The following is a 27,781-nucleotide window of genomic DNA, read 5'->3' as shown; positions in this document are numbered from 1 at the left end:
ATTTATCTCAAAAAACCATGATGAGCGAAAGGGGAGTTGTGGGCATGGCTCACCGGCAGGAATGACTACTGTTTGCCCTCGCTGAGCTTTGTGGCTGGGCTGTCTAGCTGTTTGCTAGATTCCAGGGTGATCTTGTGACGTTAATCTAAACAGTTCCTGCTGGCTCACTAAGGAGTTACGGTTCTCTGTCATGGGAGCTGCATTTACATTGCTCAGGAGCTGCACAGAACTCAAGAGCCAGAAGTTCTCCACACAAACCATAGCAAATGCGTGAGGGAGGGGAGGCATTGTGAGTAATTGATTGTTTGCTAACTGCGCCTAACTGGAATGAATTTAAATATACAGTGTGAATTTTACTGTGAGGAAATAGGCCTACTCTATATAGTTTATTTTTTTAAATCACTTCAGGAATACAAGCATTTGTGACGGTTGGGCAGTTTAACTGATGTGCTCTCCGCACAGTTTTTTTACTGCACTTAATTATCTTTGCACGCTGGAGATTCTAAGATATCTAACACCTCAAACACTTCATTTTCCTTGTAAGTGTCTGAACTTCATCTTGAAGTCAAAAGCTTCCTAGCTTGTCCCTTCCAATCACTTATGTATATTATGCAAAAGCTGCCTAAGCTATATGACCTTCAGCAATAGGATGTTACCAAATTGTTGCTAGCTGGGGTGTGGCTTGATATTCCAGAGTTGAATGGTCAAATAGACATAATTTTTTGGTACATGATTAAATAACGATATATGGGGGGGGGCACACGGACGGACGGACGGACGGACGACTTTTTTATAAGAAGAAGAAATAAGTATGATTTTAAGCTGAATCACCTTTTATAAATCATTAATACCCTGGTGCTCTAATTTTATTATGCAGTAATAAATGACTTAACTTTTGGTCTTCAAGGTAAAAGGTGCAGGTTAAAAGTAAACTGTAGTTATCTTTCTAATACTATATGTGAAAAATTTGGGGCCTTCTGTAGCTACAAAATAAATGCACATTTATATCAAGACTGACCATCTTGTAACATAGCATGTACATGTGATCTGGAGAAGCAGTTGCAGCTCATATTAATGAACAAAAAGGCTTTAAACTGTTTTTACTAATGAAGGTAAAACAGCACTGTAGGTGTGGTCTTGCACCTACTCTTGCACCTGCCTTTTTAGGTTTGCACCATCTAAGCATCTTCTGCTTTTACACTGTAGATGGGCAAACTGTATGTTGCTCACAAGTGGTGCGGATGCAGTGTACCAAGCTTGATTTTGGGTTTTCTTCAATCTATAGGGCATTCAGTAATGCTGCTTTCTGTCTAAGGGTACTGAAATAAGGCGAGTTTGGGACTGAAGATATGGGCTTGATAGCTAAGCTAGCGTGGGATGTGATTAAGGAATATGAATGAAGTATGATAAGAAGTATGGTATGTTAGTGTGAATCTTCCAGTATTCTCAACCATATGAGGATTTAGGCCATGGACCTTGTTAGGTCAGCAGGCTTTGCTGTCCTCTTCTATGCAAACTGTAATTCTGTCTCTGAATTAGCTAAACATGCTGTGTTGTGCTTAATAAGAATCTGTTACTAAGGTTTTAAGTCTCTTACTGCTTTTTGGTGTTTTGTGCTGTAATGAAGAGCTACGTAACATAAACACAGGAACAAACTATGTGGTTTTAAAACAACCTTTTGTTTCTATTTTCCATTCTTTCAATCTTCATCTTTTTCTTGTCTTAATTGGCTTTAGTATGATTTCATTCCTCCTATCATGCCTGTCGTGGAGTCAGTAGATCCTGCATCATGGAGGCAGGGCTTGCGCAAAACTGGCATTGTTCTTGTGCCCAGTAAGGGTGAAAAATCTATGGTGAGGTTCTGGTGTGTACAGGTTTGTGTACAGGTTGCAAAATAACATATTTAATCAAAACGTTGATACTGGATATGCATGTTTCTAAGTTTGCATCTCATGATCACAGTGTGTATTACAAAGTGTGGGTTTTTCTAAGCTAACTTTTAAGAGGAGTAGTATACCTTGACCAGTCTTAGATTTCTTATCTCATTAACTAATTTAAGAGAAGAGTGTGTAGGTTGTCTCTCACCACAACTTCCCTATGAATTCAACACTTCTATGATTATTAAAAACAGTTGTGTTCTCAAATCTCTGAAAGGAGCATGAATTACCATAGGTTAATAATGTAAATTCATTTGCCTGTGTTTTATAGTTTCCAACATCTACAACCAAGGTTTCTCCCAAAGAAGAAGAGAGGAAAGATGAATCTCCTGCTTCGTGGAGGTTAGGTCTTAGAAAAACTGGTAGTTATGGTGCACTTGCAGAGATTACTGCTTCCAAAGAAGCTCAGAAAGAAAAGGACTCTGCAGGTGTTATGCGTTCTGCTTCAAGTCCTAGACTTTCCTCTTCATTGGACAACAAAGAAAAGGTAATAATTTTCGGTGTGAAACAACATTTTGAGGAACTGATCTACCTTACTTAGTATAGAGGTTTATGATGTATTGTAGAAGTAAGACTGTACTACACATCTGTTCTTTACCAAAATTCCAAAAAGTTAAATTATGCAGCTTCTGTGTAGTCTCTTTAAAAGTGTAGTATGCGCCTTCGTTGTCTGGTGACCTCGTACGTAGGCCCGAGGCTTTTCCCCTTTTTGGGACTTGCAATGCTAGGATTAATTTTTACAGTTAAGGGAGATCAGAGGTTTGATAGTTTTGGCATCACTTGGAGAGTGATGTTGAAAGAATCTTACAAAAAAGGAGTCTCTTTTTGTATTCCATAGTAATTTTTTATTTACAAAAATTTAGTTCTATGTTTAAACATGAATACACTGAACCAACTGAAGGACTAATTTGGTAACTGAACTGTATAGAACTTGTTGTTCTGTTTCAAGTATAGATGGTTAAATGTTTTCAGGATTAAGAATAATACTGTACTATGCTATATGAAAATACTAGAACAGTTGCTTTCAGAAATCAGTGTTAGAATTGTACTGCAGCAAAGCAGAAAAAGGAGAAATCAAGTAATTTGCATCACTAGAATGAAAACGTAAACAGTTTCCCTTTCCTGTTGTAGTCCTTATGATATTTAGCTACAGCTTAAAACTCATCTGTATAATCAGGTCACAATAAATACAAGTGAAGTTGTCATAATGATACAGCCAATAGCAGTATAATCAATAATAGTAAAATTAATTTTATATTAATTTTTACATTAATTTTTAATAAAAAATACATGTCTTTCAGGAGAAGGATGGAAAAGGAACTCGACTTGCATACGTTGCACCTACAATACCAAGACGACTGGCCAGTACCTCCGACATTGATGAAAAAGAAAACAGGTGACTCTGAAGTTATAATTTCTGTTAAATATAAAATTCCTTCGTTTTAGAGTGGCTGACAAACTTACAGATTTTAAGACAACGCTAATTTATAGCATTATCCTGCTCTATAGATTATGCTAATCCATAGGAGAGTCCAGTTCCTGAAGGTTTTTGACCTTGTAAATTATAATGACCCTTTTTAAAATCCAAATTATTATATGACAAGAGCAGAACTGGGTCATGAGTGTTGTCTTCTTGGGGGAGAAAATAAAATCAAATCCAAAATACGAAGTTGTAAACTTTAGGCTACTGAAGGGTGCTAAAGCATTTTACTGCTTTGTCTTGAGCTGCAGAGTGCTGCTACTGGACTCCATTATTACTTGTGATAATAATGAAATGCTGTTTCTTACAGTCTTCGCTTAAGACCATATCGTGCAACAGCAATAGTTTACAAAAATCATTTAAGTTACAAAAGCAATTCTTGTATTTTTCTTGTTTAAATGTTGCCCTTTCATCTTCTTTGGGGATTTTTACTTTCTTTGCTAATATTTCTTCTCTAGCTTTCACTATAAAAGAAAGAAAAAGTTTAGGTGCATAGGCGTGTTACCTGTTAGGATTTGGGGTGCTTTCATGGTGTATTTACCTTGTCAGAACCTTCCCATTTTTCATTCCCTCCTTTATTGAGGTTCTACTCGGACATTTTCTTGAGTTGTTATGGAATGCATAGTACCAAACTTGGAAGACTCCCTAAAGTGTTGTTTCTGTTGGATCATATCTAGATAGCTGAACGTTGGATGACCTGAACTGAAAATCCTCTCATTGCTCAAAATGTGCTATCGTTATCTATAAGACTGATAAATCTCGTTATGTCTGAAGAGGAGCTTCTTTGTTGCTACTCTTGAGAATGGTTCATTTCAGCGCAAACACAAGATAAATACTGGCTTTTCTTATGCTTGCAGAATACCATTGCCTAAGTTTAGTCTCTGGGTGACAAATTTTGTTTTGAAACAGGGATATTCCAGCTCTCTCACTCCCCTAAAGTTCAGCTTGGTTTGTTAGCATTTCTCATGTTACTTGGCCAGATTTTTTCAATCTGTATTTCTGTAACAGGGCAGTTTGGAGTTTCTGTTCATGCATATCATTCTCTGGAGTACTATATTCTTTGAAGCTGAGTTTGTCAGTTTTGGTTTGTTTATAAGAGAGATTATTATTATTATTATTTCAATTTTTATTCTTTTGAGATCTCCTCAAAAACTCTTGTTCTCCAAAAGTATCTTAACTAGATGATACCTTAAGATTGGGATAAATATTTCGCTGCAATTTTATTTCTTAGAAGCTGTTACTGCTTGTAACAAGGGGATTAAATTTTGCTTCAGTGTTGAGATTTATTTGTGTCCTTGACATGCCAGCCTTAACCATCGTGGCTTATTCACAGACACAGTTCCAAAAGTGGGTATCAGGAATAGCATATTTTTCTTCACTTGCACTAGGGTCATCAATCTCGTTAGTCGCAGTGCTGACCAAACAATTGAGCTGAGAACTTTCTGTATTCCTTGGTTTACCAAGAAGTGAAGCCTGCATTTAGGCCTGCCTATTTAGGCACCAATACTTTGCCTAGTGTATGATGTGGCAGACAACCCAGCTTACTTACTTAAAGACATAAGAGAATTTTGACATTTAGTCTGACCTTCTTTACATATAGAATTTAACCATCTGCCTTACAGGCACCTTAATAAATTATTAGGGTTTCTGCCTTTGTCCCAGATCATTGTCCTTGTTTCTTAGCTTAATTCTGGGTTCCTGTTCTACCTGTCTGAACACCTGCTTGTCTAGCTAATCAATGATGTACTGTAATCCAGCTAACATCCTGCTGTGAGTAATGGAAAGGACTTCAAGATGAATCCCAGCTGGGCTTTTAGGTTAACAAATCTCAGACATGCAGCCTCGGTCAACTAGCCAGTGCTACAGCAGAAGTCCTGAAGTCTGTAGTGTCTTGGCAAAGTGAAACCTTCAGGAATCATGAAAAATTTGTCATGCAGCAGTACCTTTCTGTGGTATATGATAACTCAGAATTTGTGTTTCTCTTTGGTGGTAAGAAATAACACTGCATTGGCCTGTGTTTGATTATTTTCTAAAGTTGTTTCCAACTGCAGAAGTACTAGCATAAATTTTTGTGCAAAAAGAGGTACATTCTGAAAGCCAAAGGTATCTGAACATAAATAAAATAGATCTTTACAGAATTTTGTTTTATTTTCCCTCGCACACCTGGTTGCCTTTTATGTATAGTTTTGTGAAAGACATTTTTTCTTCCTTCTAGCTGAACGTTACTTCAAATCTTGAGCTGACATTTTTATTAGAAATTCAGTTTTTTGCATCTCAGTATCAGTTTTCAGGGTAGTTTTTCTCAGTAGATTTTTGCAAGGTGATTTCTTACTGCTATAAACTGCAACAACAGGCTGGAAATTCCTTATGACTAAAGTAATGTCAGCTAGTGATACATGACAGGCCACTCAGGAATGGCTACTGCAGGCCTGTTTGCACTAGTCTACAATATCATGAGTTCTAAAGGCTAGTCAGCTTTTCAACTTCTTATAACAGCCACGAATGAAAAAACCCATTAAATCAATTTCTAAAAAACTGGAGTACTTTTCCCTTTATTGCATTGGATAGTCTCAGGAGCAAACAGAAAAGCCTCTTCTTCCTTTTTTTGAGAAAAACAAAGCCAGCAATGGTCACAGATAAAAGCTGATGACTGATTTCATGTTGATTAAATCCTCTTTGGCAGTTTTTCTTTTGATTTCTATTATATTTCTAACAGTGTTAGTATGAATGTAGTATTTTTCCACAGGAGCTTGAAAATTATTGTCCATAAAGGTAATTTTATTCCTGCAGTAACGTTTATTTTAAGTGTGTTATCCAGGGTTTTAATCTTCAGTTTGAAACTTCTTTTCAGCTCACATCAAGAACAACCTTCTTTAATACAAGTTTGCTAAAATAAGATCTTTTTTTTACAGGGACTCATCTGCTAGCTCTATACGTGGTGGCAGTTCCTATACCAGGAGAAAATGGGAGGAAGATGTCAAGAAAAACAGTTTGAATGAAGGTCCTACATCATTAAACACAAGTTATCAAAGAAGGTGTGGGATTTTCTCTTACCTTTTTTTTTAATCAAAGTAAGCTTACAAATTAAAAGAAACAAATCAGGTACTGAATCACTTTGTAAGGACAGTTTAAAATTGAATGGTGACATGTTGAAATGTTCATAATAATTGCAAAGTGTGTACTTATACTGATGAAATGCTCGTGCTGATTTTAGAGCTACACCATTTTTACTAGCTTAGAGTGTTGCAGCAATTGCTATATAATTAAAATTATATGCTTCCTTTTTTCTGTTGTTTATTTCAGTCTGACGTTCGTTTGACTCTTCCAGATTAGTTCAGTAGCCAAAGATAACTATTTTAAATGTTGGAATAGAAGTAATTCTGCTTGGTATCTGAAAAGAAAAGGGGAAAAATATTGTCTCTGTGAATTTTGGTTTTGCATGACAGTATCAGATGTCTTGAGCTGCTCTCCATAATGGTAGATTGTAGCCACACCTACCCTGAGTATCAGCATCATAGAATGCATACATAAAACTACCTTGAATGCAAAGTAAATGATGATTAATATGAAAATAATTTTCAGGTGTGTGTGGTTCCTATCTTGCAGGGGTTTCTCAGAAGGAATCATAACCTGCAAATATATACACGATTAACTTCACTCTGTTTCGTAGTTTCAGTGTAGCTATGTGAGTAAAGTTCTTCATTGGAATTAGTGGAGCAATAAATATCTAAAATGAATAGATTAAAAGAAAAGATTGTCATTCAAGTAGCTAAGGTGCATACTGATATGTGCTGATGATGTTCGTGGTGATGGGTACTTAACTTTTTTTTTTTTTTGTCTTGACATTGATGTTGTCAGTGGCATGTAGTGAGGCTGTTTCATACAGCATAATACATCTTACATCTTTATTAACCTCCTGCCTTAAAAAGAAAACTCAATTTCACTAACTTCAGGTTTAGGAAAGATGTTGCACGCGTTTCCTGTTCTGTATGGAAAATATCAACAGTTGATATATGAGAACAATCTTTGCATGTTAGCTTTTATCAGTATGTATGCTCCGGTCTTCAAAGAAAATGTGCTCACCACTTTTAAATTGCATGTGGTGCTTTAATGGCATATTTCCTTAGTTCTTGTACAGTTATTTTTTGTTGTCATTTTAGAATTGATAGTAATACAAAATATCATCAGTTGCAGAATGACAAAGAAGCATCTTTCCTTAAATCTTTTGCAGTTAGTAATATGATGCTCTGTCTGTCCTAACTATGGATTCTGAGGTTTAGTCATGGGCAAGCATCCTGACTTGGTAATGCAAAATTTGTTCAGCCCGAACCAATGAATAAAAATGTGGAAACCACTGGATCTTTTTTACAACCTGAAGAGCAAGGGAAAAGCATGAGTGGGAGGTTAATCTTCCTGGGAATGATTGAAGTTTAAAAAAAAAAAAAAAGAAGGCAGTACATTTAATTGGTTGCAAATTATAAGAGGAGTAATATTGATGACATTTTCTTTTCTGACAAGCTGTGGAGTAAAATTCTGCATTTTCTGAGGTATTTAGTGTGGGTGAAACAGCAGTTTAAAAATGGGACATTGGGGACCCTATATGAATACTTCAGTAGGTGCAATCAAGACAGTCATACATAAACCAGTGAGATTCCATACTTTATCTCCTCTTCCTGTGGAGAAATGGTCAGGACTAAGAGACCCTTCTGCTGGCCTCTGAAGTCACAAATTAAAAGTCCTAGTCCAGGAAATAGGGAAGAAAATGGCTTTTGAAAATGCTTCTTTTACCCCAGAAGTTTCTGAGACTCAACTGAGACACAGAATATGCGGGCAGGAATTTAGTGGATCATTCACAGCTTTGTGGTATTTTAATGAGCAAAGATAAGTCATACAAATGCATCCATTGTACATGTCTCTCCTTCAGTGGCTCCTTTGGTAGAAGACAGGATGATTTGATTAGTTCTAATGTTCCAAGTACTGCATCAACAGTTACCTCTTCTGCTGGTCTTCAGAAAACCCTGCCTGCCAGCACAAACACTACTACAAAGAGTACAACGGGTTCTACTTCAGCAGGTGTACAAAGCAGGTAATGGCACCAGCACACTTCTTTTTTTCTTTTTTTTTGTCAGGTCTATTGTGTGCTTATGTATGTGCATGCGTTCTTGTTTAGTAGATCCTGGGGCTCTGGATTTTTTCACTTTCCTGTTAAATTTGTTTTAATTTTATACAATTTGGCTTAAAAATTGTGAATGGCTTTCTACTGTAAAGTGACAGCCATGTTGGTATAAAAGAATAAATCCAACGTTAGAAGGGTGTGAAGAATAAAAGTTCAATTATTGTGAACTGCTCAATTTTAATTTATTCAATTTAATAGCTCAAGTTGAGCTTTCATAGTAGAGACATTTCTCAGTTTGCTTTTAAAAAAAATCCATCCCTCAATTTACATGTTATTAGTTGTTTAGTAAAGTGCTTTCATTGTTTAGCTGTTTCCTTTTCTCTTTTTTTGTGTTGCTGCTTGTTATGCTGTAGTACCTCAAATCGTTTGTGGGCTGAGGATAGTACTGAGAAAGAAAAGGACAGTGTGCCTACAGCAGTGACCGTTCCCGTTGCACCATCTGTTGTAAATGCTACAGCCACTACCACAGCCATGACTACAGCTACTTCTGGCACTGTGTCCTCAACATCAGAGGTCAGGGAGAGACGGAGGTGTGTAAAGGTCCTAAGAGTAATGTTGCTCTTATACAAAAGTTGTATTTTTTTCTTATTTAAAGGAATGTGTTGGTTATCACAGATTTGGATAGTACAGTATGTAAAGCAGTGTTGTTTGCTTCCTGTGTTTTGAAACAACTAGCAACATGCCTCAATTTATGTAAGAGCTTAATACTGGTAGAGACCATTCATGAAATTTAAACTTTGATATTGTGTATTTTTGACTGGCCTTGGGTTCTAATTTGGTATGCAGTATTTTCATATTTGTGTTTCTGTTAATAGATTAAATGAGTCCTCTTAAAAATACCCATAATGAAACTGCAAAAACGCTGAATTAAAAATAAGAAAATCAATAATTAATTACTTACTACAAGTGCATTGCTGCTGATTGAGCTACTGTGCCACTGGCAGTATGCTAGTAAGTTACAACATAACATTTTTTCAGTCATTTTGTATGACTGGCACTACTGAGAAAACGATTGAAGCCAACATACTCCGTTTATTTCATTGCATCATTTAGGGTCTCTTCTATTTGAAACGTAATACACAATTGTAAATGCAGTGGTTTAAGAGCTATGCAGTTTGAAGAATGAGTAAGAATCTGATATAAATCTCATTTGAAGAAAACGCTGTTTTTGCTGTTGTACTTACATGGAGGATGAGTTAAGATTGGTGCATATTTATGTTTCCGTAAAGAGTTGTTGCCTGCTATTTATGGAAGCAAAAAGAAGATTTCATGAGGTTGTTAATGCCTGTTAGCTTTCCCTGGGTTCTTTGTCTTCTGGATATTTATAAATGTTTATCCTTTAACCCTTCTGCTGAAATGGAAGTTCAGATTTCGGTGTTGCTCCTGTAGTAGTTCTGAAACGTAGCTCCTGTATCAGTGCCAGATGCGTGTATCTCTGTATGTTCACAGAGGTAATGAAGCTGTTCGTCCTTACAGAAGAAATCTGGATTCTTTTGGTTCACTTAAGGCAGCAACAACATTTAAAGATTCCTCATAGCTTTAGGACTATTTAAGATAGTCTGTTTTCCTCCTTTTGTACCCAAAACTGAGATGAAATAACTTCTGTGAAAGGGGGATTTTTTTTTTTTTTTTCTTCCTCACCATGATTCAGGAGGTGCCCACAAAAGTGCTTACAACCCAATTTAATAAGAACCATAGTCAGAACTTGCATTTTCCATAGCAAAATTTGACCGAACCCAACAAAGCAAAAGCAAAACCAACAAAATGCATCTTTTTTTTAAAAGTAGTTCCAATTTTAAAATGCAAATGCTATTTCAGTCTCATATGAGCTAGAAAAGCAAGGAAATTTAGATTAAGGCTTTTGCTGTCTTGTTTGCTCTCACTAGTGTGTGTATACTAATACGCATATACTACATATGTTTTAGATACCTGCAGTTGGCCTGAAATTCCTTGCTTTTATCTGACTCTGGGCCGATTGTATCATATACTGTTGGCATTCTTGATGGCATATTAAAATATCCATTAAGTCTTAGAAATCGGCAAAACTGGAATAATTATTGCATGCATGTGAGAAGGTAGTGCTCTAATTATCAGCACATGCATATCTATCTGTATATATACAGATACATATATATATGTGCGTGTGGATGTATGTTTATATGCACATGAAAAACTTGTCTGTGTATGAAATATTGTATGCTAAATATTTTCTTAAGAAATTAAGTTGGTCAATCCATATTTATAGACTGAAAGTGTGTATTTAGAAAGTACGTTTGAAATAATATTTCAAAGATTATTTGAAAAGTAAACACATTTTAAACCACTTTTAGTAAAGAAGCATGTAATGGTGCATCCTTTTGGAATAGCTGAAGAAGCTGTATTCTTTCTCTGATTTTTAGGATTGGTTTAGAGAAACAGGGAAGAGAATGACAAACTTGAATCTTTAAATCTTTGTATCATGAATAAATCTGCACAGGTAACCTGTGTAGCATACACAAGGGATATTAAGGAAGGGTACTTTCCATTCTAACAGTAGCTGTAGTGTGCACCTGACAGGTTGAGAGTTTTCATTTTCCCTCAGTGAGGTTTAAAGTATTTCGTATTTATTGGAGGGTAGGAGTATGTACACCAGTTACTAAAGAGCAAGTTACATGGAGTAATTTGTAGCAATTTTCAAGCCCTAAAGATTACATCTGCTCGGCAATCAAAGCCTCCTAGGTAGGTAGTATTTCAGGTCATGTTAGCTAAAGCAGCTAACAGGCACCCTTTTCCTAATATAGATAGGGCCTAGGGCTCTAAGAATATGGGAAATCTATAAAAAATGCTGTTTGCAAGAGAACAGGATAGGGAAATCAAATTAATATAGTGGGGTTTTTTTAAGATGTGTCATAAGATAGGGGATGTTTCTACCTTTGTAAATATTGCACTTATTTATAAATATTCTCCTGTGTTTTGGGGGTAATTTGTTTAGTAGAGATAGAACATGGGTAGTAATCCATAGGTCTGTCTAATCAAAATTTATTTTAAAAGCTTAGAATTGTTTTTGAACTGTTTTTAGTATGTTCTGAGGCTGACAAATACGTAATTGGGTGACCAAAGAACTGCTCTTTCCATGACCAATGATTTAAGTGTTAATAGGAAGTGGCTTCTCAAACCTAATCATTAGCCAATTATTGAATCATTATCCAATTATTCTTAACTAATGAAATGTAAAAACCATAGACAATCATAAAATATTACAGAATCTGACTGTACTATTTTTAATGTAGCTAATTTTATGATCTAAAGAAGGTCGGAGAGGTTTTGTGTTTTAGGCAACCTTTTAGCAGCCTTTTGATTTTGCTTTTTCAGATTTTTCTAATTTTTAGCTAATCTAAGGATTTTTTTAAAAATGGTAAATTATAACAACATTCCCAGAATATTCTGTGATAGAATACAACAAATCTAAAAATGTAATCCATTTTATACAGTTAAAGATTTTCTTCTGCCTGCTTTGGTTTTCAGTCATATCATGTTGTGGGGTTTTTTTCTGACCATTTAATGCATTTGTACAAAAATGATCGTTTGCTAATTTTGTTTGTAATTAACTCTTTAGATCATACCTCACTCCAGTACGGGATGAAGAGTCAGAGTCCCAAAGAAAAGCTAGATCCAGGCAAGCAAGACAGTCTAGAAGATCTACACAGGTATAGTTTTATTACGGCTTCTACATTTATGGAAACATACCCATGTAGCTCCCTGAGTACAGTGAAGTTTTAATTTCCTGGTAAAGCTCCAAATAAACTGATGGGTCTTCCTGGTATAAACCAACTTGTACCAGATGAAATAAAGCTTCTTTTTTTTTTTTTTTTTTTCCTTTCTTCCCTGAAAGCTTTAGGACCCTTCATTGCATACTGAAAGTTGCTTTTTCTAATCACTGAAGAGTGACTTAGTACAAATTTGAAAGCACAGACTCCTCCACTGAAAGGAAGTTTTTGATTGCATTATGGTAAAATGGCTTACTCAAGTAATTGTATCTGTTGTTATGTAGATGTTTCAGTCTAAGATTTTTAATTCTTCAGGAACTACCAGCTGTATGCTTCTGGCTGAAGACTTAATACTTGAGAAATAGGCATAGCATACTGTATTTACTTCCATTTCTCTAAGTCTTTTGTCTGTGCATGAACTATTGAAGATAATGTGATTGAGCTGACCAACATAGGAATAGCTAGTAAGATCCATGGCATAGAAAAAAATACATTCAACCTAGTTTCTGTGGACATGGATGAGTACCATGGAAGAGTTTTTTGTTACTTGCTAATAATCTAGAATCTAATTGCATGTCTCCTTTCAGCGTTTCTTTCTCTTAGTTTACATACTGCTATATTTGGTGATTCTTCCCAATTTCTATCAGAGCTACCTCATATTGAATTGCAACCAGTGCAATCCTGACACAGGAAAGGATGTGACAGTAGCAAAATAGATTATCTCTAAATGGTACTTGAACGCTCTTTGGTCAGTGGAGCAATTACCAAGCCCTATCCTCTGGAGTATGTCTACCCATCTCTTCTTGTGTCAGCTGACAAACTGAGAATAATAAGCAAATAGTCCCTGGATAAAACAGCACAAAGAAGTACTGTAGCTGTCATCCTTATCTGCTTTAAGGCCAGGTCTATATCTACACATTTACTGATGTTACTTTCAAATCTTTGCAGTTTTAAACCCCTGAAATATTTCTGGTTACTTTTCCTATTGAGAGGTCTACACTGCTTGATACAGGTTTATCTTACTGGAGTTCTTTTTTACCTCTTGATACTAATCCAGAGCCCTGAGAGATAGTCAAACCACAGGCCAGCTATTGTTGAATCTTTACAGTGGAGAAACTACAAGGAATTAGTGTATTAAAACATTATCAACACAAAAAGCAATTAAATAACAGATAAGCTGCAAAGTTGGCTTTGAAGAATAGGTCACAAAGTGTTTTGAGAAGTATCTCAGTAATATACGTCAACTGAAAAGTGCAGTAGAGAAAAGTTGTCTTCAAAAATTGCTTTTTGGGCTTATTTCAAAACTAGTTTTTAGCCTCAGAATAAAAATAAGGAATGAGTTGCAACTGTCTCTGGTGCTGTCAGTGCAATTTTTTTTTGTGTTGTTGACCTAAAAATCCAGTTGCAGTGAGTGAATATGTAAAATATCAACATTTCTGAAAATGTGGTAAGTATTGTATTTTTAGGGTTCTTCCAAAAATACTTAGTATGTTTAGGATGATACTGGAAAGATCTAATGGGTTCTTAAATGATTTCTACATGATTTTCTACATGATCTTTATGTACTAGTTCAACTAAAAATTGTGTTGCTGGAGAATCTGTGGTAGATCGCATTAGATCAAACGCTTGCCAATAATCAACGAGGGATGTTTGGTTCCAAGATTCGAGAGAAAAGTTTATAGGTAGAATGTATAGGTAACATTTATTTCTTAATAGATAGAATTAATTTTCTTAAGCTGAATTTTTTATTTAAGATATGTGTATATATATGTATTTATATAATACAATCATCTGCATTAATACAGGTGATATACTGAAATGTTTGCTGACTGCTGTTTTCACAGGGTGTGACACTGACAGATCTTCAAGAAGCTGAAAAAACTATAGGAAGAAGTCGTCCCACGCGAACCAGAGAACAGGAAAATGAAGAAAAAGAAAAAGAAGAAAAAGAAAAGCAAGACAAAGAAAAACAAGAAGAAAAGAAAGAATCTGAAACTAAAGATGATGATTATAGACAAAGATATTCCCGAACTGTTGAAGAGGTATTTTCATGATGGGTTTCTTTAGGTAGAGAAATTACATGAATCTTAATTCCGACTATAGTAATATAATTTTGCTACTACTGTAAGAATTGTTTATATATTTAAATGTTTTAATATCCTGTGGTTTTTATTTGTTTAATCTTTGTAAATTAATTTTGACATTTTTCTGCTGAATAGCCATATCATCGCTATAGACCAACTTCAACTTCAACTTCTTCATCATCCACCTCTTCGCTCTCCACCTCCACTAGCTCTCTTTCAACTTCAAGTCAACTAAACAGACCAAACAGCCTTATAGGTATAACTTCCGCCTATTCTCGGAGTGGAACAAAGGAAAGTGAGAGAGGTAGGAGTACTGTTTGTGAAGGGTTTTTTTTTGTTTGCTTTAGTTGACAAAGGGCAGCTTATGTTTCTAAAGATAGTTCAAAATGGGTTGCGATATGTAAGACCACTGAGGATGTATCTTACTCCATCTTCTGTATGAAACTCCAAAACTTGCGTATAGAAAGGAAGAAATACTTTCTGTACTTGGTGGTGTTTTGCAGATGTTTAGTTGTGAATCTGGGTTTTCCATTAGTGGGTCATAGAAATGTCAATTATACTGCCATCAGTATCGACATAATGCTTTCATTTCTGCTTTAACACAGCAACTATAGTAAAAATCACATTTCAGAGTTTAAATACTTGCAGGTATTGAGGAGGAATTTTACTTGATTAAATAATTGCTAAATAACTGGGATTTTGTTTCAGTCCTACATTGAAGGACTGGAATGATGCTTTAACGCTTTAAGGACCTCTCATGGTTTCATGAGCAGCTGAAAACAAAGGAGGGAAGGGGATGCTTCTGGTGGTAGTGTGGTGTTCGTTTAGAATATTTAATGTAACCATACTTCTAGGTACTTTAACTGGTTTATCTAATCTCAATTTGAGGATCAGATGTGTGATTCAGAGGTTAGAAAAAAGCTTTTCTCTGATGTCACAGAGTTTTTGCCGTCATTTCAAATGTGAATCATCTGCTATAATTCTCAGAAATATTGTGCTTGATTAGTTGCCCGTCAAAGGAGGAGGCTGTTGACATACAGTGTGATCTGTTCTCTTTCGGAGGCATTCCACTGTTGACTTGGGAGAAATACTTTAGTTCAAGTTATTGATTCAGTATAGGATTACTGATTGAAATTGATGGTTTTGTTATCAGAGGGTAAGATTAAATCATTCATTGATCAAATCTCCACGAAGTATATAGCGCTACGGCCATGTTGCCTAGACTGGTATTTTCTGAGAAAGTTACTGGGGCTAAGCTTCAGGGATATGCTTTCTGATTTTTTTCCCCCTCTGTCTTAACATGAACTGAAATTTGGATTAAGATTCTTTGGTAACACATGCTTACTGTAGGAAACTCTTTCTAGACTGTTCTATGGAGAAGATTTTCATGGGTAAATATTAGCTACAGCATTTTTTTTTCAAATTATGACTTTAGGAGGAGAAATACATTACCGTCTGAAAGCCCAGAGGTAAATTCATCTATTTAATCAGGAAAGTTGTATGTTCACCATGAATATTTATATTTCCTTCTTTTCTGTTTAATTTTTGCTTCACGCTCAAATGGTTTTTTACCTCTGAAGACCAGTGATGGTAAAGTTAAGTTAGTAGTGATGCTTTGATCTGAATTAAAATCTGTGGTTTCTTTCTTTAATAAAAGAATAGCAGACTGAATAGACTGCATGATAATAGGTAAATAACTTCAGTTTGGGCAGGTTTGGTTTTGGTTTTGGGGTTTTTCTTTAGGCTTTCTTTACAAATTACTTGTAAACATAAAGGGGAAAAAACACAATCCTGAGATATTATGTATCGTTTGAATTGCAGTTGCATTTCTTTTGAAGAAAAAGGAAATCTGTAATGTAGTATTAATCTAATGTAGGAGATCCCATTTTATTCTCCCTTGGAGGGGAAAATGGAGAGGACTGTGGTGAAAAGGGGGACTCTTAAGAAGCACTTAACAGACTTTTAAAAGTTTTTGTCTAAATACAGAATTCTTGATGTAAGCAAACAAACCTTGTTTGATGAAGAATGGTGAAGAATTACCTTCTCTTATTTTGTACTTCTATACATCTACTGATACAGATGTTGTTGGAGTTACGTGACGGTTTTGAAAATTGATTTTAAGTCCAATTTGTAGTGTATTACTGTTATTTTGAAACATTTTGTTTAGGTGGCTGAGATGGAATTAGTATTTTGCAGCTGCTATTCACCAATTGGAACAATATTCACAGTATTTTAGAGCTATGTTCTGAGGAATGTATATTACAGCAAACCCTGTATGTGGTAAGAAGCTCTTTAGCAAATGTATTTCAGGTAAAAACATTAATTGTAAGCATTTTAAAGACTGAGAAGCGTTTCAGAACATTTTCAGAAAATAAGGTTGTGTCATACTTAAATGAACAAGAAAGTTGTTATTAACAGAAGGGGGCAAAAAAGAGGAAGAAAAGGAAGAAGATAAGTCACAGCCTAAGACTATAAGGGAAAGGCGGCGACCAAGAGAAAAACGACGATCTACAGGAGTTTCTTTTTGGGCTCGAGATGTAAGTAAATGACTGCTACTGCTGATTTATAGCCTTAGGTTGTAGCAGTATGGAATGTGTATAGTGTGTTCTTAAAACAGAGAATAGTTTAGAGTAATACAGTATATAACTAATTGTTCTGGAAAAACTGATATTAGTTCAAGTTATGTATTCTCTGTTTCTCTGTTTTGAAGCTTTCAGGAGGAAAATGAAAATTAAGTCTAAGTTATGTTAATAATGCTAAAAACGATTCTAGAATACTGTAATAACTATAACTTAATAGGAATTAACCATAATTGAAGGAAAAAATAATAATGGAACAATTCTTTTCTATTGCATGCATAGCAAAGCTGTAAGAATGAGACTCATTATCTGACACATTACAAGTAGCCATGTATTTACAACTGAAAGAACTGCTGTCAGATTAGAAGGGTTATAGTTGATATTTCAGCCGATTCCCTTTCTCTTTTCTTTGTCATGGGATCAGTATGTCATTCTGAAAAAGCAAGATTTTCATGTGCCAAATACAGAGTTCTGTTTCCTCTCCTTCTGGTACTGAAAACATGTATTTGTTTGAGAATTTTCATTATATATCCCATATATTCTCTATACATTTTAGTTAGGTAGAATTCTACTGCTCTTAGATTTTCATATTAAAAGTCTAGAATGCCTTAAAATCTCAGTAAGCTTTCAACAGCTTAATTATTTTTCCTCTCGTACCTCTTTTACCAGAGTGATGAAAATGAACAGGAACACCAGTCCGATTCAGAAGAAGGAACAAATAAGAAAGAAACTCAGGTAATTTTAAAAAGATAATTAATTTATTAACTGTCTAACAGATACATTTTGACGATAAAATTTTTGTTGCGGTTGGATTCAATTGAAAGAGTACTTACAGTAGAGTTCTTACGAGTGCTTTCTGAGTCATAATTTGTGGCTATGGTTCACAGACTTTAGTAACTATTTTTAATATATTAACAATGGCTAAAACTGATGTTTTTATCTTCCATTCTGATTAGGTAGAATTAGCATCCAGAAAACATAGGTGAAATTTCTGACACATAGGTCAGGGACATGTTGCAGCAAGTTACTGGAGGGAGCTTTCAGTTTCTACCTTGCAAAAATCTTTGTTCCCTCTGCTCTGTTATTTTCAGATAAATGATGTCCAGTGATTTATGCACACTAATTAAAACCTGTTAAAATTAAACTCAGTGCTGTCAATAATGTAATAACAAATAATATGAGAAGTTAATATAATGAAGCATAGAAAGTTGAAGAGCACAATGTACCTGAAAATGGATTTCTGAACATCCTAATTCAGTATTATTAGTCTTGTTAAAATGTCAGTGGAAAGCACTATAATAGTCTTGATTTGATGGAAGAAGTCCTTATAAACTGAACGGTGCGTGACAGTGGGATGAAGATGGGTTAAAAGCGAAGTAGTGACTTAAACTGTACTATAGAATGGTATAGCAGAATGTATTTCTTTTGACCTAAACCCTGGAGTAACACACTACAGAATCAGATTCATTACTGAGGAATAAAACTCAAGTGATGTTTCTCTCCTTTTTGTAAAAGCTTCCATTACACATTCCTTACATATTTTAGTTAAGAGATTCATTCTGTGCGATTTTGGTTTGCTGTATTTTTTATTTCTGTGTCACATTAAGATAAATCCGTAGTCCTCTTTCCTCCCACTAGCACATATAGTCATTCTCAGATCTGTAATTACTCCATAATCTGTTCTGTAGAAATTCATTTTGGTAGAATGTGCATGTGGTGCTTCTGATAGAATTAGACTCCTATCAAACTACAGTGAAGCAGTGGTAAATCAGGCCCAAAATTATGAATATGATTATGATTAAAAGGGTGGATGTGTTGGGGTGGGATGGTGGAGAAATGTAGAACTGGCTGCCTAATCACGGCTTGACTTAGGAGTCAAAACATCCTCCTAGCCTGTATACTTCCTACAGAAGACTTTGGGGGTTTGGTTTCATTATAAATCAATATAATACCAGATTTGAGTTCATGGAGAGCTCTGAAATAAAGGGAATGTGTGAACCAAGTTCACTGTCACCTAGCTACATAAATCGATTTTGCTTTGTTGATATAAGCTCTTCTGTCATATCAGCTGCAGAAAGTACAAAAACAGTGAAAGTGAGTTGAGTATCAAAATCAGTATTTCATGTGTTTTTAAATTTTCTTTTCAAATGTTGTCAAACCTACTACAGAATTTCCAGCATAGTATCAAAATTGTGGAGAAGCGTCCTAGCCTTGTAATTATTATAATCCTGTTAACTATATCTTAAAATTTGTATATAATTTCATTGTTTTCATATTAAGGTGTTTTTTTCCTTTGCATACAAATGGTTTATCAGAGATTTAAAATATTGTGTAGATTTCAAGTAACTTCCTCTCTTTGATAACTATTTAGCATTTGTCAATGATAAACTGAGAACTAAATACATTCCTTTGACGATGCGATATTTTGCCACCTTACAAAAATAACAATGGGATAGATCTTGAACAATTTGTTCCCAAATCAATGGCAAGAAAATGTATTTTTTAATTTTTTGAATGCCTAAAGAAATTGCACTTATTTTCTGCAGTTGCTGAAGCTTTCACTTTGACACAAATCTTGCATGCTTTATTGTAGAAATTCATCATTATTCGCTTATAAATCCTTTTCAGTTCTAGGAAGAGAAAAGGAAAGAGATATGAATAAAATAGAATTATAATGAAAGACATTCAGAAAATACTTAGCTTTTTCACTTGTGCTGATTATTTGATGTACTGCTATTCAGAAGACAGAAACTTTGCAAATACTGAAATTCTCTGTTACTCCCTTATGTGGTGCTACTGTTGTTTCTTTTGCTTGGTGAAGCTACAAGCCAGGGGTAGAAGATGGTAACTATAAACTTCCAAGGGCTTTGGCAGTAACTCAGGAATTTAAACTGAAGAGAGGAGGTCAAGAACAGCCTTGCACATGGGTGCATGCTACAAAGAAAATTAAAGGACCTTAGACAAAATAATTTCTAGCCTGCAATCTTTAAGGAACCAGAGAAATTATCATCTTGTTCATCTCAGAGGTCTTTGAAAGAACTGTCTTGTAAGATTTCAGTTTGTACTTTCTTGTTCTTCAGTTTTTCAGAACTGTCTTTTGAATTCTTAGCTGATCATTTGTCCATAAAGGAGAGCTATTAAAGACTTTGCTAGGCACTTTGACAGTTGGAGGTTCTTCTAATGAAATTTTGTTTGGGCTTTTTAATGTTAAGAGCTGAGGATTTCTTCAATTTGCACAAAAAAATGCCACGTTACTTAAAGGAAATTGATGTTCCTGCTACAAGGATAGTCTTAGAACTACGTTGTAGGATAGCAGCTCAAAAATAAGGAAGTAGGAAGATTACTTTGGCAACTGAAGGATTCTAAGTAAAAAAGTGTTTCCGTGAAGCCTGTTTTTCAGTATAATGTATTTAAAAACAAAAAGAGTTTGAATAGTTGCTGAACTGTGATTAGGTTATAATTAAATGGACTGAAATTTCATGTTGCCAGAGATCAGATATGTGACTTCTTAAAGGTGAAAGCTAGCAATATTAGGATAATAAATGTCATTAGGTCTTCTAATTCTGTGAGAATAAACATGAGAAACTGCCATTAATAGTGTTGATTAAATGCTGTACTCAAATTTTGTTTCTCAGTTTCACTGCTGTGGCAGTTTTACAGAAATACTAATTTACAACATTACAGAAAATTCCACCTGACTGATACTTTATTTCCATTACCAGTAATTATCCTAACCTCACTAAAGTGTAATGTGCCTGTCTAGAAGCTTAATGTACATTTTCAAATAATACAGTTTCTTTTGGGGCACCCTTATGGTCTGTATCAACTGGTGGCATAGGATTAGAAGTAAGTGTTATTGCAGGTTGTGTAGACAAGGATACGTATGTTTTAATTTTTCATTACTGCTTCTGTGCTGCCAAGGTAACTGTGGCTGCTCAGTCTGCTCAGTTCTGTGACTGTATGGAGAACATGCATCTTGTGTGATTTGGATGCACGGGGATATCTGTGTTAGCATCATTTCTTCTCAAGCTTTAAGCAAAGTTTGTAGACTTACACCTTTTCACCATTTTTTTTTTTTTTTTTTCGTCAAATGTCAAAAATTGTGACTGAGCGGAACTGACAGAAATTGAAGGGGAAAATAAAGAAAACAGCTAAGACTGTGCTAAAAAAAACCCAAATGTGTTTTGTGAAAAGTGAGGGGAACAAGAACAGGCATGTGCTTGAGAAATGTGCTGCTCTTTCAGTGAGGTGTGGAGGCTGAATGGTGCTTGAGCAGCAGGAGCAGGGCTTCACAGCTTCCACGGGATGCAAACCACTGATGTACAGTTTTCTGAAGATTAAAGAGTCCTTGTCTGGCTTCTCAGGTTCCCAGCCTCAGCCAGGAGAATGGGAATGGAGATCTGGGAGGTTTTCACATTCCCATGGCACCATGAGGAGTCCACTAGAAGCAAAGAAAAACACCCTTTAGAAAGTGTATTTGTTAAGAAGTAATGTAGGAATGGTTTATTTCCTTGTGGTGGCTGTCCTACATTGTAGGACCAGCTTAGCATTTTTCTGTATACAGCGTTCCTTCAAGGTAAAAAGTCTTTATGAACAAAGCTTCCTCTGTTTTGTTGAGGTGAGAAGGAAGCAGTGGAAAAGGGATTTTTGTAGATCATTGATTACATGGCAGAACTCTGTAATCTCACACTGATCTTACTTATATATACGATAAAGCAAGATAAGACTCATACTTAGGTGGAAGTTAATCTTATTGTGGCCAGTAGCTTAAAAACTATCCATGTATAGGTGTGTGCCACCTCCCTGTGACATTTTCAACAAAATCTCTTAAGTTCTCAGCATTGTGCGTGCTCTTAACAGAAAATAACAATGTTCTATTGCAAGTGGTTGGGCTACAGCACATATTTTTGATATCCTGTGTGCGGTAAATGCATTTCAAGGTGTCAAAGGGGAAATTGAGTGTATTGTGGAGAATGTGGCTATTTTCCTCTATGCAAGTTGAAAAAATACAGTTCCCTTCTAAAAAAGGAAACCAAACAAACCACACCATCCCCCAAAAGCCCACCTATGGGCACGGCTTCAGCCACTGCTAGGTGAATAATGTTGGAGGATGTCCAGGTGATGACACGTCAGTAGAGTTTCTTGACTGAAATGTCTTCACTCAAGATTGTTATTATAATTGGAATAAATGATGAATCTGTATTGACCACCCAGAGGGGAAGAAGGTTTGTATGACTGACGTAACGCTTAGAGGGCACTCCCTCACTCTTAAGTCATTGCTTCTAATTAAATTTTGCTTGTCAGGTAAAGTGAGTGAACTTTGTGCCTGTGGATTCACCTGGAATGAATGGATGAATGAATGAAAGTAATACAAAAAAATGAAATTAGGTCATTTAAATTAAGTCTAATAAGTATTTCCTTATGTTGTTGGTATAGCAGCTTGTTTCCCATCGAGCTATGTTGAAATTATGATCTTGTAGCTTATTATTATTTTAAGCTGAAGTCATTATTATGTTGACCTTTCAAAACATTATTGCTGATGTTAGGGAAGAGGAAGAAGGAATAGGGAATTCAGGGAACACAATCCTGACACTTTCGGTAATTAGGCAGGCAGGCAAATTGCAGAATGCACCGACTGCTGAAATTACTCCAGTGTTTAGGACAGTCCAAACTTTTAGAGTGTAATGTTAACGTCTTTGTAAATCGTATTTTGGCAAGCACATTCTAGCACATATTTCTTTTCCGTTCCAGACATAACAAAATTGAAGCTTGACAATGTTCAGATAATATATACTGTTGGATAGTGTGCATTTAACATAATTGTTTGGGTATGCTTGTTCACAGATTGTTATATATTTTATTTAATTAAATTACTGACTTGATCTATTTTTCTTCTCCTTTTTTATCCCTCCCCACCTCAGAGTGATAGCCTTTCAAGGTATGTGCAGTTTAAACAAATTAATTTAAAATTGTTACACTTTTTGCTCACATGTTCTCATTTTAAGTTCTTTACGTACAAATCCAGCTTAACTCCAATAGTCGCTGGGTTGAGCTTTAAAAGGCGTTTAATGATATTTAACATTTGTATGAAATACAGTTGTAAAGCTACAGTTCTGAATTTTTTTTCCATGTGTGGGTGGCATACTCCATTCTGGGGAATGTATTTGACTCATATTTGTAATGCACTGAAGGCAGGCTGGGCATTTCATAGAACACAGTGGATACAATACCATTACCTACAAATTTTTTCGTGTGAAGTCAGCTTTTACAAAGACGACAAGGTTCTTGTTGCCCTTCTTCTAGAATACTCTACTGAAAGTTTTCTAAGGAATCTCAAGAAAAGTACTACAGCCTCTGAAAATCAGATTTCCTTAAGATTTGTTAAAAAGGAAATGAAGAAATATCAATCTTTTTTTTTTTAAAAAAAAAAGTTTTTATTTGTTTTTAGAGCTTTAGAATTAATTATTAGATTTTATTATGTTCCATGAGTGCTGAAAATCTGTTAAGTAGAACTATGACAGCACCTGATCAGTGAAGAATGAGCAGTGTGAAATTACTCTAAACTTCAATTAATACTGTTTGTAATTTAGTGATTAATAGGATAAAGACTTTTCTGAAGATTAGCTTCATAAACTGCTTCTGTTGAAATACTGGAATTCACCACAAATAGTTTTGAAATCTCCTTGGTTTCTCTAATAAAACTTGGAGAATTCATCTAGGCTGCTGTTTTAGAGATTACTTTTTTTAAACCCTTCAATTAAAGTAATATATTTTTTAAAAATAGGTTGTCTTTATAACTAAAGAAGAATTAAAGTATCTAAGCTAATATAAAGTCCTTCAAGACATGTAAATATTTGCTTGTATTAAATATTTTAATTTAAAAGATTTCTCTGCATACAAAGGAGGCACTTACTTAGCAGACTAAGCAATTTGAAAACATTTTCACACAAAATCTTGAAGTAGTGAGGGAATGTAAAAATTAAATTTGCATCAAATTAGAAGACAGTGGCTTAACTAAAATACATAATTGCATCTGTTTGTTTTCAGTGATACAGTGAGTGGTCTCAGTTTGAACACAAAGGCAAAGAAAAATAAGAACTTTTCTTTTACAGATACGATACGGGATCCCTCAGCATGTCTTCAGGTGATCGCTACGATTCAGCGCAGGGGCGATCAGGGTCACAGAGTTACCTTGAAGATCGAAAACCGTACTGCAGTAGACTAGAAAAAGAAGATAGCACTGATTTTAAAAAGGTATCTGATCCAATAATTTTGTCATGAAAATAGAACTTTATTATTGTTTTTCATAAATTGTCTGGGAGTAATCTCATATTGCATCACAAATACTGCTTAAAGGAACTCAAGCTGAATGGAGGAGCAGAACAACCACTACAGTGAGGGAAAATGCACATTACCAAACAGCTTCTGGGTTTTGCACTTTTCTCTTCAGTGCAAGGGAGAAATCCAGAGGAGCCAAGATCCATTTTTATGACAAATACTATCATATTATTTTTTTAGTTCATTGTATCATTAGATCTGTTTTATATGTATGTGAAGCCTTTTATTTTATATGTTTGCTAGCTTACGTACATATGTAAAAATTTGTTTAGGTCTTGCTTTAAAATAGAGGAGGAGTTTGTTGAAAAGTTTATCTGTTAAGTCTGAAACAAAAAAAGTGGCAAGTATTTTTTTAATATGTGTAAGGTAAGTTATGTGCTCCCTATGCAAAGTTGCCTATTTCTAGAAATACTTGTTAACAATTCTTTAAAGTGCTTGCTAACTCTAAACATCTTTAAAATCTGTAACTGATTTTTACTTCTTAGACTGTTAATGTATTTGTTCAGTTTACATGCAGATCAATCATGGTTTTTAAATTTTTCAGCTAATCTCACTGAATTATTATTTGGTATTTTTTAAAATGAATATTTTCTCTTAGCTTTATGAACAGATTCTAGCTGAAAATGAAAAACTGAAAGCACAGTTACATGATACCAACATGGAACTCACAGATCTTAAGCTACAGTTGGAGAAGACCACTCAGGTTTGTATAAAACAAAAAAGCCTGTACTTAGCTGACAAGATAGATAGCAAACTATAAGCACCCCAGGGTATGGGCAGCTCTTTACTAGGCATCAGCTGTGTTTCTTATCCAAAGATGGGAGTGAAGAAGAGTACCTCTCTGTTCCTAAAGAGAAAAGAGCACAGGATTCTGGTCTTCAGCTGTCAACAAAATGTGTGAAACTGCCTCCTACCTATTTAAGTACTAGTGGTTCTTGCCAGCATGTATCTGTAACTTCTTTGCAGGGTAGGCATAAACATGTTGTACACTGTTAAGCCTATATTCAAACTGTCAGTCATGGTTGATTGATGAATTAATTCATAAACTTGCTGGCAGACTGGCATAACCTGCCAGTTCTTGCTGGCTGGTTAGATAGCTTTATCTTTAGAACTGAAGAGCAAATAGTGCACTCCAGTTACAGATAACCGCTGTCAGATAACAGTGCTGCATACAGTAATACCAAATATGTGCGCAACAGTTAAATTCGCCTTAAATTGCTGTAGAAAGCATGTTTCCTATTCTCAGATCACATTTGCCACAATTTACTTGTGTAGGTACCCTGTAAATATCAATGAAGTACATTAAAAAAATGTTTGTTTTGTAATGCTTTCAGATAGAAATACTATATTACTCCTATTTGCCAAAGGCTATGTAGTGATTAAATTACTTAGGGGTGTCACGAGGAAGTGCGTGATAAATCCAGTTCATTCTTCTTTATTCTTTATTTCAGTGTTACTTCCCTGAACACACTTTAAAGTGCTTTTGAAGACATACTTCGGACAGAATACTAAAATGTCCAATTGAGTTGTTTTTCCTCAGTTTTATGTTGTTTAAGAACAAGTACTAATGTCTTTATTAATTTTGTGTTTCAGAGACAAGAAAGATTTGCTGACAGATCACTCTTGGAAATGGAGAAAAGGGTGAGTTTCTGCCAAAGATCTCTTAAGTACTCCAATTCAGGCTTTGTTTTAGTTTGTTTTGCAACGCCTGGCTTGGATATATTTTAGTGGGAACAGAAGCCTTTCTTGTAACTCGCAGTTTTTAGAAGATTTGGGGATTTTAGGTTTCAAAGTGGCAATGAATGTGAGATGGAATTACTCTTAAGAATTGCCTTCAGGTTGCTTGTTGGTTTGTGATAACAAGGTTCTAAACCCCACTGCCCTCCAGGGATCTGCCACTTGTTCCATCGCATCCAAAACAATATTGGCACTTCAGAGGGTTAAGCAGGTTCAGAACATCTCATCTTCTGATGCATTTCCAACACTCAGAGACTTTAATTTCCTCAGAGCTTTCCAGAGGCATGCGTGTTGTTTTACCAATTATTGTTGGTAATGAAGTAGCTGTTTCCATGTCACAGACGTGAGACCTTAAACCTGCTAATGATATAAAATTAGTCATTATCTGTCTCTTTTCTTGTACTGTAACTTTTTCCAGAGGGAATATGATACAGGGACAGGGGGGAAAAATGAGTAAGCAGTGTGGGAAGAGGGGCATCAGGGTCAGAGATGACCCTAAATTGGATGGCAAAGGAGTCATGTAATAAATCCGTATGTGAGACAGACTACAGGAATTATTTCAGAAGTTGGACATATGATCATTTTAGGCTGTAGTTTCATGCTAGTTTAAAAGCCATCCCTATAAAAGTTTAGTTCCACAGCAATGTAAAGAAAACTACATTTGTTTTGTTGTGGTCCTGGCTTCCTTCATGACCCTGCTCCTTTCTCCTCCCCTGATCCTGGAGTGACACATTAGGCACTTAAATGGGAAGAAAACTAAATGGACTTTGACAGTAGTAAGTGATAGGTTATACATTTATTTATCCCTGGTAAACTTCACATTCACTAGCCTTTTATGTTTACTTTCCGGTATATGAGGTTTAGAAAACAATTTTTAGTTCTACAAACCTGTCTGGTGTATCAACTAACACTTGGTAGATTTTAATAGGAGCACATGGAGATGTAGAAATGCTCTCAGGCACTTCCGGAAGTTCTATTATCTTTATCTTAATAATCTCTCCAGATAATTGCAGTGGCCTTTTAGCATCAATTTCTCCTTGATTTTTTTGGCATCCTGCTGCAGACAGTGATTTCATCACTAGAAAAGTTTCATCATCAGCTTTAGTTGGTTTCTTGCTTGCTATCATGGCCACACAAGTGGACATTTAATTATTTCATAGATTTAGCTGCGTCCATTACTATATAGGTTCCATGCTGCAGAACATTCAGTACTGCATAGCTAGACATTATTTCAGTTTTAAATTACTGCTTTGCTTTTTCCCAAAATAGGCCATTGCATTAAAACAATTGGCTATATTAGAAAATTTTGCACCTGTTTTTTGTAAAGACCTTTAGTCCGGCAGCAAAATGTCTTTCAGAAAAGTTAGTCTTCCTAAAGGTATTAGTACTAAAACTAGCAGGTAAAAACCATAAAGTTAGTGATAATGTTGTAAGGCTGAAACATGATTTACACAAGATTTAGGAGGTAGAGCTTTTCTAAGTATCCTTTTCTAAGTATATGGCTTCACTAAAATAAAATATAAAACTGAAGATGTTTACATAAATTACATAGAGAAAAGGGGAGGGGAAAAGTAAAGTTATGAGAATAAATTGGAAGAAATAAAAAGCTGGCAGAGAAAAAGCTGGCAGAGAAAAACCTGAAGGCGTCTTTGAACTATGACATTTTCAAGCTGAAACATACCTTTTCAGTAAAGAAGATGGGAA

The 27,781-nt window shown here is 35.2% G+C and overlaps 1 protein-coding gene across 5 annotated transcripts in view; it reads left to right on the top strand.

Moving 5' to 3' along the window:
- The window catches only part of PPP1R12A (protein phosphatase 1 regulatory subunit 12A), a 123,213-nt gene that overhangs the window by 84,066 nt on the left and 11,366 nt on the right, over positions 1-27,781 (top strand). For 2 of the 5 annotated variants that reach the window (XM_075707612.1, XM_075707603.1), the window contains exons 10-23: positions 2,209-2,424; positions 3,239-3,333; positions 6,330-6,452; positions 8,342-8,503; positions 8,947-9,123; positions 12,189-12,279; positions 14,184-14,381; positions 14,559-14,727; positions 16,842-16,960; positions 17,672-17,737; positions 22,924-22,940; positions 24,115-24,256; positions 24,939-25,043; positions 25,934-25,981. In XM_075707612.1, coding sequence (XP_075563727.1) covers positions 2,209-2,424; positions 3,239-3,333; positions 6,330-6,452; positions 8,342-8,503; positions 8,947-9,123; positions 12,189-12,279; positions 14,184-14,381; positions 14,559-14,727; positions 16,842-16,960; positions 17,672-17,737; positions 22,924-22,940; positions 24,115-24,256; positions 24,939-25,043; positions 25,934-25,981 — 1,728 coding nt within the window. The remainder of the gene's footprint in view (positions 1-2,208; positions 2,425-3,238; positions 3,334-6,329; positions 6,453-8,341; positions 8,504-8,946; positions 9,124-12,188; positions 12,280-14,183; positions 14,382-14,558; positions 14,728-16,841; positions 16,961-17,671; positions 17,738-22,923; positions 22,941-24,114; positions 24,257-24,938; positions 25,044-25,933; positions 25,982-27,781) is intronic. The other 3 variants (XM_075707631.1, XM_075707624.1, XM_075707618.1) reach the window with 3 other exon arrangements.

Source organism: Pelecanus crispus, chromosome 1, assembly GCF_030463565.1.
Source record: "Pelecanus crispus isolate bPelCri1 chromosome 1, bPelCri1.pri, whole genome shotgun sequence".
Taxonomy (NCBI): Eukaryota; Metazoa; Chordata; class Aves; order Pelecaniformes; family Pelecanidae; genus Pelecanus; species Pelecanus crispus.
The sequence above is the reverse complement of the archived record's forward strand: the minus strand, read 5'-3'. Positions and strand labels throughout refer to the sequence as shown.